General features: G+C 39.6%; 2 protein-coding genes across 3 annotated transcripts in view; one reads left to right on the top strand and one right to left on the bottom strand.

Annotated features, from left to right (window-relative positions):
* LOC121940410 (granule associated Rac and RHOG effector protein 1-like) overlaps positions 1 to 5,849 on the bottom strand; it is a 38,090-nt gene extending 32,241 nt beyond the window's left edge. Inside the window, exon 1 of one of the 2 annotated variants that reach the window (XM_042483221.1) lies at positions 5,794 to 5,849. The gene's annotated coding sequence lies outside the window, so the exon portion shown is untranslated. Of the gene's footprint in view, positions 1 to 5,213; positions 5,265 to 5,793 lie in introns of those variants that run through there. The other variant, XM_042483279.1, reaches the window with a different exon arrangement.
* Positions 5,850 to 8,521: 2,672 nt separating this feature from the next.
* Positions 8,522 to 17,275, top strand: gpib (glucose-6-phosphate isomerase b). The gene is made up of 18 exons (XM_042486189.1): positions 8,522 to 8,703; positions 9,035 to 9,125; positions 9,418 to 9,486; positions 9,685 to 9,804; positions 9,964 to 10,047; positions 10,183 to 10,329; positions 10,989 to 11,060; positions 11,148 to 11,192; positions 11,288 to 11,341; positions 12,012 to 12,072; positions 12,752 to 12,795; positions 12,924 to 13,076; positions 13,233 to 13,362; positions 13,508 to 13,584; positions 14,250 to 14,378; positions 14,671 to 14,746; positions 15,241 to 15,307; positions 16,838 to 17,275. The coding sequence occupies exons 1-18, from the start codon at positions 8,585 to 8,587 to the stop codon at positions 16,959 to 16,961; spliced, it is 1,662 nt and encodes a 553-aa protein (XP_042342123.1). The 5' UTR covers positions 8,522 to 8,584; the 3' UTR covers positions 16,962 to 17,275.
* The last annotated feature ends 1,242 nt before the right edge of the window (positions 17,276 to 18,517 follow it).

Here is an 18,517-nt window from a genome sequence, read left to right as displayed (position 1 = left end):
TGTAAGTAGCTTATGGCTCAAATAAAAATAGCAGTCTTGTCAGTTTAACAAAGGACTTATTTGAGGTCCCCACAGGTCTGTGTCAAATATGCAAACACACATTTAAATAATTTCCTTTGTCTTAAATAAATAATTATATTTTCCAACATCCTAAGAAAAACAACAAAAACAAAAATTATTCATTTACTAATTAATTTAAGATTCACCTGGGGATCAAGATAATAATGGACTTCTAAATGGATACATGAAAGCCAATAAACAGGTCCTATCTGATATGATATGATCATCGCCTCTGCACAAAATAAGCATGCCTTTCAGTATTTGACTAATAGCATAAAGAATTCGCTAAGATATCATCTCCAGAATAGCACTATAGAGTGTGTTTAGTGCGCCCAAACGGTGGGTTTCAACAAGTGAGAGATGTGATGAAAGGCTCTGACGTCAGTTCCATTCATGAAAGGCTGGTGGCAACCTGCGGGGATGAAAATGCTTCCCTCAGCCTATATTGGGCAGGCTACATACTGAGGTTACAGGTTGTGCTGCATGCCAGCCACCAGGGTGCTGTATTTTTAGCCAGGACCAGGGTAAGAATTTATTCTTCCACTTTAAGCACAATGAGACAGGATATGGAGGTGCCATAGAAGTCAGAAATTCAGCCTTGGTCACTTTACAGCAAAACTATTTCTGCATTTCAATACCAGAAAATAAAAACCAAATAAAGTATGAAAACTTCCGAGTAATTATAAGTCACAGAAACAGACAAACATCTGCACAGAGGAGAAAGAAAGGTCTCCTTTACTACGCAGATTATGTAGAATATGTTGGTACGATAACCACAGGATGTAGTAGGGTGGTAAAGTTAGGAACCATACTTTTAAACAGTGGACCCTGTTTCAAACCACTGCTGAAGCCCTTTTGAACAAGATATCAAATCTCTATCAGCTCCACTATTTACTGTTTGGTAGCTGACTCTGACTTCCGACCTCCTTGTGGAAAAGCACAGGCAAAATATTTCCTGCGGGGATTAATAAAGATACATATCACATTACACGGGAGCCTTGGTTCGTGTTTTATTTGATCATCTCCAGTGCACGAGCATTCATGGATCTCACTGGGAACATTTGAATGAGGGGCAAATAGCTGACCGCAAACTAAGTCTAAACTGGTTTCCCAGGAGACGAGGGTGATATTTCCCATGCTGCACGCCCTGTCCCCTTATCTGTAAAGCCACTAGCTGCTTCCCTCTGGATGAGGACTGGCATCTTTTTCAATTCTGCCAAGAAAATAGCTTATTTGGTTCAAGTGTAAACGATAAGCTGTGCTAACCAAGGAGTGTATGAAACAGCAGTGGACTAGAGCTGAAACATCCTCTGTCACAGGAGAAACAGACCCCCACCCACTGCCACACAGCAGTGCAAATAGTGTTGTTAGTATTGTGCATCCACATGAAAATCCTGTCACACAATACAAACTCAAACAAGCCTGCATCTCTCTAATGCATCATGGGCCGGCTAAACTTGTTGTAGGTGGATATTATCTAACACGATGATGGAAGTCGATCCAAACCACCATTTGCTTCTAACTCTTAGGGCAGAGGTGGACAACATGGCATGGCTATTGCAGAATATTAATATTGTAATTTTTGATAGACATTAACTGGATTTTCCAGCGCCGCTTTAATTAAACATGCTTCTTCATTCAGTTTTCTTTACATTTTTATCATGAAGTTTAGTTCGATAAAATCTTTGTTTTTATATTTACCATACTGTAATCGTATGTGTTATCGACATCAGCACACAGTACTTCAAAATACACTACTGTCACACAAATTAGACTTAAAGGGATAGTTCGGATTTTTTGAAGTGGGTTTGCATGAGTTACTCATTAATAGTACGTAGATGGCCGTTTCACGCTCCCAGTTTGGAGAGGCAGGCTGGAGTCCGAAACAGAAACTTATCAATGTACTGCTGTGGAGTCAGCAACAAAATGTATTTTTAGCCACCAACAGTTTACGTGCTTTCAAATATCATTAACAGTTTAAGTGTGCGCTATATTGAGAGTATGTTCACCAAGTTACCTTTCCAAGACAGCCCATTATGATGTGATGCCGTTAAGGGCATCTATACTCTCATCAAAGCCACCAACAACAATTTTTGCTCGCTAAAAACGGGACATGCTTATCTCTACTGCTTTGATCAGTTAGCTGTGTTACTGCATCACACAATCAGACGAACTAACTGATCGAGGTAGCAGTAGACCAGCAGCATCGGTGTTCAGCAATGTTAATAAATTACTGTTTTTCTCAATGCAGTCTGACATTAAAGACAACAATATAACACTTTAATTTTTCTGATGGAAATCACTGTCTGTGATTAAGGTAAAGCAGTAAACTAATTAACTAACAGATATGTTTTTTTTTAAGTGGGCCTTTTTTAGGTGGCTATAATATGTTTTGCTGCTGACCCCTCCACACCAGTACATTACTTTGTTTCCATGTCAGACTCCAGCCTGCTTCTCCAAACTGGGGGAATGTCAACTGACATCCACTCCATGTAATACACTGTCTGTGGATAAGTATTCCATACAACCTCACTTCAAAAAAAATCTTAACTATCCCTTTAACAGGCTCACAGCCAGCATGCCCTAAATGTTAAGAGTGTAAAAATCTTTGAGTCACAAAGCATCAGTGCCATAAAAAAATCAACTTGCTTAAGTTACTAACAAGCTGTGTGTTTGAGCCCTGCCATGAAAGTTTGTAACAAAGCACAAACATTGAGATATCCCTGACATACCCTAATGTAGGTATAACCCAGCCATAAATAACTACGAATATTTCTGTAAGTTGGTGCCGAGTGGAAGCTACAAACCAAAAGTAGCATTTAGCTTCCTCCTTGTGCCACCTGTTGTTCCTTTGATATCATCTTGAGGAAGCTTCATCAAAATTTCAATCTTTAGAGATAAAATAGCTGGCAGACGCAAACACACTTTAAAAAGAACTAAAAACTCTATTAATCTGACTGGTCCAATCTGAGAGAAAAAAGTAAAAACCTATACACAAAATGTTAGAATTCCCAGTTTATAATACCATGGCCTGTGTTAATTCACCCCTTCCCCAAGCAGAGACTCCTCTGTAACACTCAGCTGTGTAATTTAAAGCTGTGCAGCATAAGAATTACTAGAAAGATCCCATGTTGAAGGAAATAGTATTCAAGTCAGTGGAAACAGTGCCAGTAAAGCACAGGCCAGGTCTGTACTCCACCCGAGGCAAGCGCAAACAGTAATCTTGTGACTGTATGCCGACTTCCTCACATGCATCCGGATTCAGTGTTAGACTATAAGAAAAAGTGTCACTCTTGGTCATATCACATGTTGACAAATACTGACAACAAAAAAGAGAAAGTAAAACAACTATAGCCTTAGTGCTACTTCACTGACTGTGATAGCCATTCAGGCAGAGAGGTGAATAAGCTATTGAAAAGCTTAAACACAGACAGGAATTTTGCAGAGCAAAGCACGTATTTCTGTAGTGACACAGCTGTGGCAGATGTCAACACGTAGGTTCAGGGCTGTTTCAATGAAAGCTGTATGAGCCAGAAAAACTCAACAACAGGAGGGAAATGTCCTTAAAATGAAAGCCTCCTGAAATTACACTTTATTAAGATTTTACTATCAAACAGAACTGTATTAGGTCCACATTCAACATCTGTACGATCTTATAACTAAGAACTAACTATATGATTCAGAGTTTAAAGGGACATAACATTTTGCAATCATATTTCTCAACATTTGTTAACATTTTTCTTTAAAAGGCAGCAAAAGCTAAGTCCATCTCTTTCACCATATAACTATGTATGTACGTATGAAGGTCAACAAAGCCACAGGCAACATTTTATTTCCCAATTCTGTTTATCAAAAGCATTTTTCCACAGTAAAGCATGGATCATTTGATGACAATGGATGGAAGCTGAATTTCGGATGACATCAGCAAGCAGACTGGCATCTTATGACAAACCTTGCAGACCTATATAATAATAATAATATTTTTTCTTCAGATATCTAATTCACAAACACCCTTGATTACCAACTGTAATCATTCATTTGTATGATCAAATTCTATGGGCAACTAAATGGTTATCTAATTTCTACAACTCAACCACCACAACAGGAAATTCTGTCCACAAGATGTCAAAACACAGATCCGTAGCTACACTGTAGATGCATAAGTGGGGCAACGTTGCATATTAATGTAATTCCAGATATCTCCTCTGTACTTTGGAGACTATATAAACCCATGATACCAACATCACTGTGGTTGTGTACTGCTCTTGTGTTCACACTCAGTCTTTATAGTAAATACATGGAAATTGAAGAATTGGTTTACAGATATTCAAGCATTCAAACACAACTTCTGCACTTTTTTCCTGAAAATGCATTAACAAGAATACAACACATTTTAAGTAGTTACAGCTGCTCTTTCTACAGTACCACACACAGCACGGCGTCACTCGGATGACTGGATATTAGTGCAACAGTAAAACAGTGTTAGTTACTTCATATTGCTATCCACTGAGGCAGAGCACTAACTAGCTGGTTAGTTTTGTACTTGCTAAGGGATTATTTTAAACCCAGATCACTATTTAGCAGGAAGGTGTAACAGAATCCCCGCAAGCGCAGTTAGCCGGTTTCATCGAAACTCTCCGGGACGACATGGCCCAAGTCATGGGAACACTATGTCGCAGCTATTAATACGGCCGTTTAACGCCCTAAATGCAGAGTCGCCGGAAAGGCTTCCGCGGCATCGGTGCATCAACACACCAAACGTCGGAAAAGCGGGTGACATGAAAACTGCAAAGCGTACGCAGATACCCGGTACCCCGGGTCCGCTGCGTTCCCGACTTTGACACTCGCCCACCGGCTAAACAGAACCAGACACTCGCTTGTTAGCTAGCAGGCTAGTGCACTTTCCCTGAAGCCTAAGCATACTGTCAGCCCAACGACAACCACACACATACGTTACACTGCCACACGAGATAAAAATCACGGCTTTGTCGTACAATTGTCTAATGTTAGCCTACATTACGTTTTGTGCGGTAGGCGATCACCGACTGCAGCACATAACTTGCAAACAAGAACGCCCAGGTCCGTTATCGGACATGCAGTCAAATCAGGTCGCTGCTAACGCTAAAGCTCAGTAACCTACTCGTCTATCTTACCGTCAATGCCACGGTTATCCGTTGTCAAGACGTGGATCAAGTCTGGAGCATCGCCCCCAGATACAAGCCAGTGGCAATCAAAACAGAAATAACCGATACCGCCAATCGCTCCTCCTTCGCTAGCCTAGGCGGATGCGTTTCAACAGCAGCCATCAAACTAGGTTTGTATAACACACTATCACCGTATACTTGCACATACATGTCACGTGCATATGTAGCTCTCTCTCAAGATATTTGTCCGACTGTTTTTGGAGTCTTACATCTCAACTGTGAAGTAAAAAAAAAAAAGGAAATATGCATATCAGAGTGAGGCATGTCCGATAATGGATGCATCAATGTTTCACAGGTTCTAAGCAGGGCTAGCTACATAGCTAAGCGAGCTAACGTTAGCTGCCCAGCTAGCTCTCTGCGACACGGTTGTAAGCGCTGGTGGAAAGCACCAGCAAACGTAAGCGGCCCAGTGGTGCTCCAACACAGGCCGGCAACAGCCAGCACCACCGTAACCAAGAGGGAACCAAACACCTCATTAAAACACGAGAAAAATGTTAGTACAGGTTAAGTTAATCACCACATCGCTCACCAGCTCTAGGCATCCACCCTCTTGACAGCGAATCCCCTGTCTGTGTGACCAGCGTTAAGACCACAGCAACAACTACACACACTTCCGCTCACACCTTCACAATAAAGCAGACACAGACAAATGTGCTTGGCATAAACGAGTATTTTGAATAAAACCACCGGAACAACTTTGGTGGATTTTATTTCTAAAAACGTGGTTTTACAGTGGATTTTTCATTTTAATCTATGTTATAAATTTTCAAGTATTATTTTCCATCTTGTTACCTATAATTACTAATTCAGGCTCACATGCGAGAAAAGACAGACTTTTTGAGTGTCTGTCCCTATAACCACAACAAATAAAGCAAAACTATACAATGCATTGTTAAAATCATTTATCTAAAGGCTACATTTTGATTTTAAATCATTTCAAATATGTTCTTTTAAACCTTTGCACCTCCTGTTTTCACTTTTGCTATTTTTAATTGTCATTTTTAAAAAATCTAAATTATTTAGTCATTAATTTTACTTTGTATATAGTTTCTCTTTGCTCTTTCTTGTTAAGTCTATTTCCTTTAATATGTTTTATATTTTATTTCTTTTTTGAAGCCCTTTGAAATGCTCTGTCATATGAAATATGCTATGCAAATAAAGCTTTGTTGCCTTAACTACATTTACTGAAATTTATTGATATTTTTTCTGGTACAGGAAATGAATCCTCCAAACCAGATTGTCGAACTACAACAAATAAACCTACAGCAAAACAATACCACATTATACACAATTTTTGTTTTGTTTTTTAAACACACAAATATTCACAAATCAGCTTTAAAATTATACAAAATTTCTGTTGTTGGCCACAATTTATTAAATATTATATATTCAAATATATTAAAATCTTTATAGAGAATGCTGGTTTTCTCATCTGAGCCATATACATAAAACAAAATAACACATTAAAGAGAGGTGTATCATTTTAAGTGTTCAGTGTCATAAAGGCACACTGGGGTATTAAGTCATAATGTTCCTTCTAACCAATAAATACTTTTTTCGGGGTATTTCTTTTGTTAATGTCTTCCACTTCACATTCATTTTGAAATTAAAATGCCATTCCCGAAATTAAAATGGTTATAACTCCCTCACTACACATAAATCTAAATACTATAAATTAGTGCGCGAATTATTCACAGTTATCCCCCCAGGAACAAAAGCTGCGTGTAAAAAATAACAAAGACTCTTCAAAAGGAAATTGGGTCACCAAATTGTATAATGAGTCATTAGAAGTCTATACCTTTCATATTTCTGTAATGTAGCTTACTAGGCACTACAAGCCACCAGACAGTATCTGCTGGATTTTTCTTGTCATGCTGGTGATGGAGAAACTGATAATGTTGAAATGCAAGTGAAATACACACGCACTCATTGTAAATCCCTCTGGACTACACCAGCTGCCAACATTAGCAATATATGTTTAAATGCAAATTTTTTTTAATTACACCATTCAGTTCATATTTTTGTGATGTCCATCTTTGGTCAAATCACTTAAAGCATCTGCCATTGTCATTTAGACGCATCACTGACTCACAGACGGTATAAAATGAGTAATAACAGAAATATTTGCAAGAGACTAAGCTTTTGTCGCCCTCTAGTGTGTGAGAAAGAGCATTACACTGTGAGCTCATCATTTTGAAAAACGGCCACTTGGGGGCGTTGAGGTCCACAAATTGAACTGTAGTTTGTTCTGTCAAGCTTTTCTTTTCTGGGGTTCATAAGATATAAAAGCATGATATATGTAATGTTGATACATTATACCCGTTATACTTCTTCATTTGTGTGTTTTACAAGGTCATTCTGGCACACACTAAGTGTTGTTGATAATAATCATTGAAAAAAAAAACTGGCTATTACATGGATATGCTGATAAACTTTAACAGGATCAGATTAGCCCATTGACACCTGAGCAAATCAGCCTGATGTGACCCAGAATCCCCGCAAGCGAAATGAAATGACCCAGAATTAGCAAGAAATGAGTAAACAGCTACAAGACAATCACATATATATATATATATATACTTTCTAGACACAAAATATATCTCCAACATTACAACACTATATCAAAGATGCTAAATACGTTTCCCAATTTTTTTTAATAGCAATGAGACGATTTAAAATTTCACCCATACAAAAACATTAAAATGGGGCACACAAATATTTAAATAAATGAGGAAAAAGCTTCAACTTGAAGATTGAAAAGCAGAAATTATCTAAATAATATTTTCCTTGTAAATAAATAACTTTAAATGTACATTACTGTATGTAATTGTTTTACTGTAAACAGAGGAACGGAATCAGAAATTTAAAAAAATAAAATAAAATAAGAAGAGTTTATGTGATTCACTAAGTAATAATTTGTTACTCACTAATCATTAATTAATTAAGTTTGTGACATTTTAAACAAAATAATGGATCTGTATATCATAACGTATTTAGCATCTTTGATATAGTGTTGTAATGTTGGAGATAATGTATTGTGCAGTGATGGAATTAGCTAATGCATTGTATTTCAGAGGGAATTTGCAATGAGTGCAATAGAATGAACTTCACTACAGTCTGTACTGTCCGATGAACGGTACATGACATTTAGTTGCTGCACTAATGACGGAGGTGTGACAGGCACAGCCCTGAATATAGTGTGTCTCTTGTAGGAGGGGCATGTGTGGACGCCCTTCAAAAAGCTCCCCCTCTGACCTGCTCGCTCCCACTCAGCCAGGCTAGTTGAGCACAGCGGAGCACAGCAAGCCCCTCTGGACATCATGGCATTTACACAGGACCCCAACTTCCAAAAACTGCAGGACTGGTACACAGCCCATGCCCTGAATCTCAACTTGAGGCATATGTTTGAGTCTGACAAGGAGAGATTCAACAAGCTCAGGTATGCATCATATTAAAACTTTTGCATTTGCGAAAATGCACCACAGGACAGGGTGTAGATAGTTTGCATGTACAGAAATTAGATGTATTTGTTTAGTGTGAGTTTGCCATTTTCATAATCTGCAGTAAAGTTCACATGAAAGTGCTGCAGATGCATTCCTGCTACGCAACTGTGCTGCCTTATTACATAACACTGAAAACTAAATGTCAAACCACCGGTCAAGCACAGAATCATACTGTTTGTTGGTAATTTTTCATTAATTTTTTTATCAGTCAGGAAATGTCACAATTGTTGCTGTTCCAGTCACTAATATCTTTCTCTGTTTGGGCAGCCTGTGCATGAAAACCGAGGATGGAGACATTCTTCTGGATTATTCCAAGAATCTCCTCACTGAGGAAGTCATGAAGATGTTGGTCGATCTGGTACTTTAGCTTCCATCTCCGTTATCTGTCCCTTTTTAAATGCTAAAGTAGATTTGCATCATAGCTCCTTCGCAATACAAGCAGATCAAAGGCTGATGCAGGCAGCTGTAAAATGGGAATCCCATCAGTCCTTGCAGCAAGCCATTAGTGAGGATTCATGATTGTTCTTGAGGCAAAATATGTGTTTCTTTGTGGACACGAATTGAATGTATTGTCTGGAGGGATTAATCATCAATTTGAATCATAACCATTATATTTCATCTCATAAGCTAACATTTGTTGTCTTTTCCAGGCCAAGTCAAGAGGCGTTGAGGCTGCCAGAGAGAAGATGTTCACTGGAGAGAAGATCAACTTCACTGAGGTGTTCATTGTTGACCACGTGTCAGCTGTAACTTGATTTATGGCAGCATTAACTTGGACGCAAGTTTTGGGCTCGTTTAAAGATGAACACTGAATTCAGTGAATGCAACATCTCACTAATTTCCTTGCCAAAAGTGAAAGTGCCAAACAGAACTGAGTATCTCTATGTGTTTTGATTCCTTGTGCTTTGGACATGAAGGGCCGCGCTGTGCTCCATGTGGCTCTGAGGAACCGCTCAAACACTCCCATCATGGTTAATGGCAAGGATGTGATGCCGGACGTCAACAAAGTTCTGGAGAAGATGAAGGGCTTCTGCCATGTGAGTGAAATGCAGCGACAGACGGATGCAAAAGCACAAAAAGATGTTAAACTGGAGGTTACACCTTTCACAGTATGAGTTTAGCAATGCTGCTCGTGGAGGTTTTTGTTGTAGTAAAATCTGGTTCATGTTTACAATGACTGTGTTTGCCTGTTGCAGAGAGTTCGCAGCGGTGAGTGGAAGGGCTACACAGGCAAGGCCATCACGGATGTTGTCAACATCGGCATCGGAGGATCTGACCTTGTGAGTGCAATCTCTGGAAAGACTTTGATGCAGTCTATTTTGCAAAATTCACAGTCATACACATTGACTCCTGTGAGCTTCCCAGTTCAGCCACAGTCTTAAGTGAACTTGAACTTGAGTTGATTTGCCTTGCAGGGCCCCCTGATGGTGACCGAGGCCCTGAAAAATTACTCAAAGGGTGGCCCGCGTGTGTGGTTTGTGTCCAATATCGATGGAACGCACATCGCCAAAACCCTGGCACAGCTGAACTCTGAGACAACCCTCTTCATCATCGCATCCAAGGTAAGCTGGTTTACACAGAGCAGACCGAACATCTCACATTTTAATAACAAAAAACAACAACATATAATTCATAATTATGTTTACACAATCAGTTTGTACAAAATTTTTCATAAACTGGCTGTAAATTAAAGGTCCACTGTGAAGGATTTAGTGCCATCTAGCGGTGAGGTTGCTGAATCAAAACTTTCCCTGTTTGCAAAGCTTATAGAAAAAGCTACGGTGGCCGGTGCGAATGGCCCTATCTAGAGTCAGTGTTTGGTTTGTCCGTGCTAAGCTGCTGTTGAGCAACATGGCGGAGTGCGTAGGAGAAGACCCATTACTTACGGACATGAATTGCACTCATTAACATAATAAAAACACAACAATTCTTATTTTCAGTGATTATAAACTAGTAAAAACATAGTAATGAATGTTATATACAATTCCTACCAAAAAAGATGCTCCTAAACCCTACACACTGAACCTTTAAGTTTCTATTTAGGCAAATAAATCTCATATTGCTGCACACTGTGAGGTGCTTTTTCCAGGAAAAGCGACAGCTGAAATATAAACAGTTATTTAGACTTTTTCTTTTGCCAGTAGATCACTATCATATGTTTAACTGCATTATATGTGAATACTTATCTATGTATTTTGTATATCAAATTTTCCTTTTATAGACATTCACCACCCAAGAGACCATAACTAACGCTGAGTCGGCCAAAGAATGGTTCCTTGAACATGCCAAGGATGTGAGTACACAGCAGCCTCAGACAACAGCAGCATTTTCTTAGTTTGCTGACTGATGTCCTTTAATTATATCCTCTCTGTTTCAACAGGCAGCTGCTGTTGCCAAGCACTTTGTGGCCCTTTCCACAAATGGAGTAAGTCACAAAACATTACTTTGCTAGTTAAATGTTCTCTCTCTGTTCCACATATCTGATCCTAACTGTCCTGCTTTTCTCTGTCTCTCACTCAGCCCAAAGTGAAGGACTTTGGCATCGACACAGAAAACATGTTTGAGTTCTGGGATGTAAGTGCTCTTTTTAAGCCTGTGTACATCAGGTCCTGTCTTCATCCACAGACTGTGATGGGGGCCGTAGGCAGCAGCTATAAATAAGCTAGGCTTTTGACCTGTGAAGTAGGTGTTACGGGTGCTCTGGCCAGCAGCTGCTGGGTAATCAGAAGCGCCTCTCTTCAGACTCAGTTATTATTGGTAGCGACCTTCTCTCTGCAGAGGTTACTGTAAAGGCTGGGTGGCATCAAAGGTCAGCGAGCTACATTTAGTTACATTGTTGGTATTTAAAGGGGTAACAGCTATGAAATGGTGTTCAAGTCATAGGGGAAAAAATGGCTGTTTTGCATTTGTTACATTTACAGAGTAGACAATATCTGTCCCTAAGAGAGAGAAGAAAACTTTACCAATGGGACAGGACTTGTGCAAAATATCAAAGGCTAAATTATGAAGCACTAAGTCAACTGCAAGGCTCACATTAATTTTTATTAAGGATATAAATATTTTTGATGTCAGTGTGCAGGTAATGCATCATAAATATGTGTAGCTTATGGTTAATTACATCGATGCTGCTCTTAAAGTTACCAGCAACTTGTTTGCAAAGCATCTCATTCATTATAATATACACATTTTGCAAAGGAGTTTTGTATACGGGATGGATATATTTTCAGTATTTTTTTTCTTTCAGTGGGTTGGTGGTCGTTTCTCCTTGTGGTCTGCAATTGGAATGGCCATTGCCCTGCACATTGGTATGTACAGTGACAACACTTTTTTGTGTTTTTTTTACATTAGAAAATTTCTGACTTTGGTGCCTTCCTTATTGTCAAAAGAGATTCTGTGGTAGCGGTGATGCACACATCATCCCTCTAGTTATTATAGTGACACAACAACTGTCATGATAAGTGGCTCTGTGAGGTTTTACTTGATGCTAACGATGAATTCTGACAAGTTCATAAATCTGCTAAAGTGCTGATGTTTACCAGCACGTTAACCATAGGAGCAACGTGTAGCATGCTAACATTGCTAATTAGCACCAGTCACAAAGTACAGCTGAGGCTTGTGGTAAGCCCATTCATTTTGCAAGTATTTAGTCGTTGACCAAATAATTGGATCAGATTGATGCTGGATGAGAAGTCAAGAGATCACCAAACTTATTGCATATCATCCCAAGGGGGACTTAACTGTGTACAACAAGTTTCACGGCATGCTCTGAATGTTGCATACATCCGGACTGAAGCGGTGGACAGTCTTACTGACCAATATAGAGCAATTCTCCACACATTTGCTTTAGTAAATAAATAGGCTGATATTGGTGAAGAAAACACTGAAAACACAAGATTCTAAAACAATCATTTAAACTGTTCAAACAGTTTAATCAATCATTTATTATGTTAGTTAACCTTTCTGTCACATATTCTCCTCCATCAGGCTATGACAACTATGAGAAGCTTCTCTCAGGAGCTCATTGGATGGTAGGTACTTCTCCAACACCTTCAGGTCTCCACCTGTCGAAAAACTATTCTTATTCAACTACCCAGCCTTCCTGGAGAAAACAAGCACAGCATATGGATGTAAATTATCATCCCTCCATCTCATGCAGGATAACCATTTCCGCACTGCTCCTCTGGAAAAGAACGCTCCCGTTCTGCTGGCTCTGCTGGGCATCTGGTACATCAACTTCTTCCACGCTGAGACCCACGCCATGCTACCCTATGACCAGTACATGCACCGCTTCACTGCCTACTTCCAACAGGTCTGCCCCCACAATGCCGCAGGCCTCACAGATCTCTTTTGATCTAAGAGTATGCATGCTGATATTACCACGTGATTGACAAAGCAACTCTGTGCCTGTGTTAGTGTTCCACACATCCATCGGAGAGAACAATTTTGACCAGTTTTTGTAATCTAGGGTGACATGGAGTCAAATGGAAAGTACATCACTAACCACGGAGCACGTGTGAACTACCACACTGGGCCGATTGTGTGGGGAGAGCCTGGAACCAATGGACAGCATGCCTTCTACCAGCTCATCCATCAAGGTAACGTCACCAAAGATCAGACTTTACCAATCAAGTATTCTGTTGCAAACATTGCAAACATTGCTGGTTGCTTAGCCTCATGTGTCCGTGGGTTACTTGTGTGTATAAATGTGTCACTAATGCAGTCCAACTGTGTTCAACTCAGGAACACGCATGGTGCCTTCTGACTTCCTGATCCCAGCTCAGTCACAGCATCCCATTCGAGACAACCTTCACCACAAGGTAAAACTTGTGTGAGAAGAGTCTAAAGCAGTGCGTTGACTGGATGCAAACCAGTAGTGTGGTCAAGATTATGTATGCTGACATGATGAAGTTCCTCCCCTCCGTTGTTTAGATTATACCCGTCGAAATGACAATTTTGTGTCCTTGTTGTTGGTCAGTTAGTGTGATCAAGTATCGGTTGAACCCTAGGATGCTGCAAACATTTCCTTTTACAGTTTTATGACAGTTTATTTATACACAGTATTAATTCAATACTGTTATACAGTTTTCACATTCCCTAAATTATGCCACAGAGGGCAAAACATCCTCTTATGATCGCTGAGGAATTTTGAACCTAAAATCGTGAAATAGTGATCTAAGCTACCACGGCAGCAATGTGCAATCAGCGTGTGTATTAATTACTTGGAAAACCTGATGAATACATACTTTTGAGAGATCATCCTTAAAGGTCAGACTTCCACAGAGCTATAAGCCCTTGGCTGTCTGCCAGGTGTAATTAAATATATATTCTTAGACAGATACATGCAGCCAAAACTACATTCATAGCAGCCAATACACTGTATTTCTTAAAGTCAATATGTCAGCGTATTAAAGTACCACTTACTGTAAAACACACATTGTACCGTGCTGTATGTGAGGGTGTGTTTGTTTGATGTGGCTTGCAGATCCTTGTAGCTAACTTCCTGGCACAGACAGAAGCTCTGATGAGGGGTAAGACCACAGAGGAAGCAAAGAAGGAGCTGGAGGCCAGCGGCCTGAGTGGAGAAGCTCTGGAGAAAATCCTGCCACACAAAGTAAGTCAAGTCAGGAAAAAACACTGAATATAAAGAGTGAATGCTCTGTGCTTAGCAGCTCTCATAACAATGACAATAAAACTTAAAACCTGGATTTGAGTGAAAGGGGCAGTCAACTCATGTTACTGACACATACTGAAGTGTGTACCATGATGTGAGTAAGAAACTAGAAGACGTAGTGCCCCCCAGTGACCATGAATAAACATAGCTATAAAAATACTTAATGGGAGCATTTGTGATCATAGCATGCATTAAACTGGACAGTGTTGATTTTTTTTCCTGTTTAATGCAGGTATTCCAAGGAAACAGGCCAACCAACTCAATCATCTTCAAGAAACTGAGCCCATACACACTTGGAGCACTTATAGGTGAGACCAAACAATATTCGTCGTGACTTTCAGCCATTGATGACACTAAAATGAAGCCAGTGAATGAAATGGTGCAATGCTGTTATTGCCCATGTCTGTACAGGTTGTTTGTTCATTTATTTATTTATTTTATTTGGATCTCTTTTAGCTCAAGGTTAGTCTCCCAAGAGTCCACATAAATGTCATAATAAAAACATTTTCACATGTACTATACAGCACACACCTATACATTACATAATCACATGGTTATAGATACCTGCAAACCCACTCAGTTAGATATAAATATTCATATAGCTACACAAACATTTCGTATTCACAAACACATGATTATCTAAACTAAAACTCACATCCTGAGTTCTGTTACATTATATTATATTATTATGCTTCTTTGTGTAACCTCTTTAGTCAAACTGAACTGAAAACAAACAAACCACTTCTCCTCTGTAGTCATTTTCTTTGGCTGGAAGTGATGATTATTCTGTCTTGTTTTACAGCAATGTATGAGCACAAGATCTTCGTCCAGGGTGTAATGTGGGAGATCAACAGTTTTGACCAGTGGGGGTAAGACAGTTAACTAAACATATAGATTATACACATACAGTTGATAAACTTCTAATTGTATTGAACAGCGCTCATTCTTTCAGCCTATCATCATTACATACTCATGCCATTTAGCCAAGATTTGTTTCTGTAAAAAAATACAGAACTCTATTTAAAATTTTTACTGCAGTTTTCAAACTTTCCAAAAAATATAAAACATGTCAGGATGTATTTTGGAGAAATGTGTGTAAAGTGATCTACAAGCCACTTAGAATATTTCCTGAATGTGATGGAGTGGTGCAGTCATAAAACATCTTGGGTATGAATATTTCACTCAGTGTAAGCATCAGAAAGCTTAAATGAAGAGCGGAATATGAGGACTTTAAAGGGACGGTTTGCCTCAAAGTCAAAAGTACATATTTTGCCTCTGACCTGTAGTGCTGTTTATCAATCTAGATTGTTTTGTTGTGAGTTCCCAAGTGTTGCAGATATCAGGTGTAGAAATGTGTGCCTTCTCTTAGATATAATGGAATTAGATGGCACTCAGCTTGTGGTGCTCAATGCAACAAAAAGTACATTAGGAAAACGCAACAGCAGTGTCTCTTTCCAGAAATCACGACCTCTTACTCAAGAAAATCCCCAGACCTTGTTGTGAGCAGTTTTAGGGAGTTTTTTCCCACTGAACATTACCCATCAAGCATATCACCTTGGAATAAGTAGCCAGTTTACCTGAGCGAGCTAATGTTAAAGCTCAGCAGAGGGAAACGCCATCGACATTTACATCTGACACTGTCAAAAACACGAGCCTCTCGTCCATGAGTAGATGCACGCTTCCATCTGCTCAGTGATACAGTTATGCAGTTGTAGTTCAATAGAAAGAAAATAGTTCACACATGAAACCGTTCACAACAAGGTCTGTGAATTATCTTCAGTAACCAGGTCATGATTTTTATTATTTATTTATTTTGGCAATTTGAGCACCACAAGCCATCAAGTGCCATCTAGTTCTATTATATTGGAGAGACAGCAGACATCTCTATGTCTCCAACACTCAGAAACTCACACTAAAACAATCTAAATTGATAAATTGCACTAAAGGTAAGAAGAAAAACATATGTTTTTGATTTTGGGGTGGACTGTCCCTTTTAAAGAAATAAAAAGGGCCCAGTACTATATTCAAATGCATAATAAATAATAAAGTAAAAGAGGACACTGGATGAAGGAGTTAATAAGACAGTGTATCAGGGACTTGGTGAAAAAGAACATTACATTTTCATCATGCATAAGGATTACTGAAAAGAATTGACAACCTGCATTAAACCCTGTTTTTCTTCTATTTTGATACAAATCTGCCCCTCAGCTGGGAAGTCATCTCTTAAATGAGCATTTTGGAAAGATTGTGACATATGGGTATAAAGTGTTTCAAAACTTTACAGTGTTAATGTGTCTGGAATGATCTGTTTTCCATTAAACATGAAACCCTTCACATGTCCTTCTCCACATCACTGGATCCATCACCCCTTTGTGTTTGTGTCCTGTCTGCATTATTAGAGTGGAACTGGGCAAACAGCTCGCCAAGAAGATCGAGGCCGAGCTCAAGGACACCACAGAGGTCCACTCCCACGACTCCTCCACCAACGGACTCATCAACTTCCTCAAGAAAAACTTTGCCTGAGTCAGACCCCTCCCCGACAACTTCTACTTTTCTCCACATCATAATGTGTGAGCTTAATGAGCTGCATGGACAGGAGACTCACAGAGGCAGCTGGTCACTCCCACGCAGGCGAGCTGAAGCACTCTGTATGTTTTTACTCTCAGTATGGATATTGTGACTGTTACAGTGCTGTCTTTTCTATGTTTGTTCGTCCACCACTGTGAGGGGGGTAAGCTTTTTCGTATTAGGGTAGTGGAAGGCAGAGTGAAAAGTGCTCTCACTGTCTCACCACTGTCACCAGAAATGTAATTTCTGGAATAAACATCTTTGCACAATGTCAGTTTCAGTGTCAGTCAAATGTAAAAGATAAATGCGCACTAACAGCAGCTGTTCACCGTGCTCCTGTGTACAAATACTGTAATAATATGTATCCAAGATCTGCTAGAGACTAACATGCTCGCCACTAGATGGCGTCAGAGTGCCAGATTATATTACAGGGAGCAACTCAACCACCCAGTAATCTACCATTTATTCAGTGGAACAAAGGGTCAAAGGTCAGTCCATCTGCACTGCTCCTCCCCACAAATCCCCAGAGGACACAGCATCCATTTAGAAAGAAAAACAAACAGCTGGACTAAACAGCATCTGGACTGAAAACCGGTCCTCACTGGCACCACATTTAAACATCATTAAACTTCATTTGCTTAATGTTTCAGTCAAACGCCTGCACAAAATGTGCCTTTGATTTTCTCCTAAAAGCATCCAATCACATATAGTGAATTCATGGTGGACAACATCTCCCACAACACATGATGTGATGCTATACACCACGATGCACTAAACAAGATAAAGTATATTTCACTGTGCTGCTCTCCTCATACTCACTGCTGGGTACAATTACAGAGTGTGTATGAGGACAAACAGCAAGGAAAAAAAAAACCTAGACCCCCAGACACTAGTGGGTTTTCAATGCTGTTGCCAGGCAACAATACTTTACTTCAAATCTAACTTGTCGTTTTTATCTGCTGCTCTGAAACAGGATACAGAAGAAAGTGAGTTTGACTGAGGATAGAAAACCTCGCTATGGAGCAAATTATTGGTAGAATGCCATTCAGTTTCTCATGTCCAAAAAAAAAGAAGAATTTGTATGTGTCATTGATTATTCCAGAGAACTTCTCACAAATTTGCAAATGGGGTCACATTTCTGAAAAGGCAATATCGTGCTGTTATGCCTTGTTGTTCTACCTATAAATGATCGTGGAATGGGGGACAGAGTTGTCTCGCCTTTAATCCACCACAAGAGGTAGTAACAGCGCTGAAACAATGTCTGTATTACACGACAGCCGGCAGGACAGGATCCCAAACGGCACAGGTGTATTGTTTTCATGATATGTAATGTGTGTGACCAGCTGTGGGAGATTTTAAAAGCAGCTGTTAGCAGTTAGCGGCTAACTCAAAGAAGAAGAACAGCGGCCCAAAATTTGCACAAATTGTAAAAACAATGAGATGCGGGAGCTCCTTACTCTCTGAGCAGAGGACGATATCAGCCAGCATATAATGGAGACTGTAAATGATTG

The sequence above is a fragment of the Plectropomus leopardus genome, chromosome 1 (assembly GCF_008729295.1).
Source record: "Plectropomus leopardus isolate mb chromosome 1, YSFRI_Pleo_2.0, whole genome shotgun sequence".
NCBI lineage: Eukaryota > Metazoa > Chordata > Actinopteri > Perciformes > Serranidae > Plectropomus > Plectropomus leopardus.
This window is presented reverse-complemented; position numbering and strand designations above follow the sequence as displayed.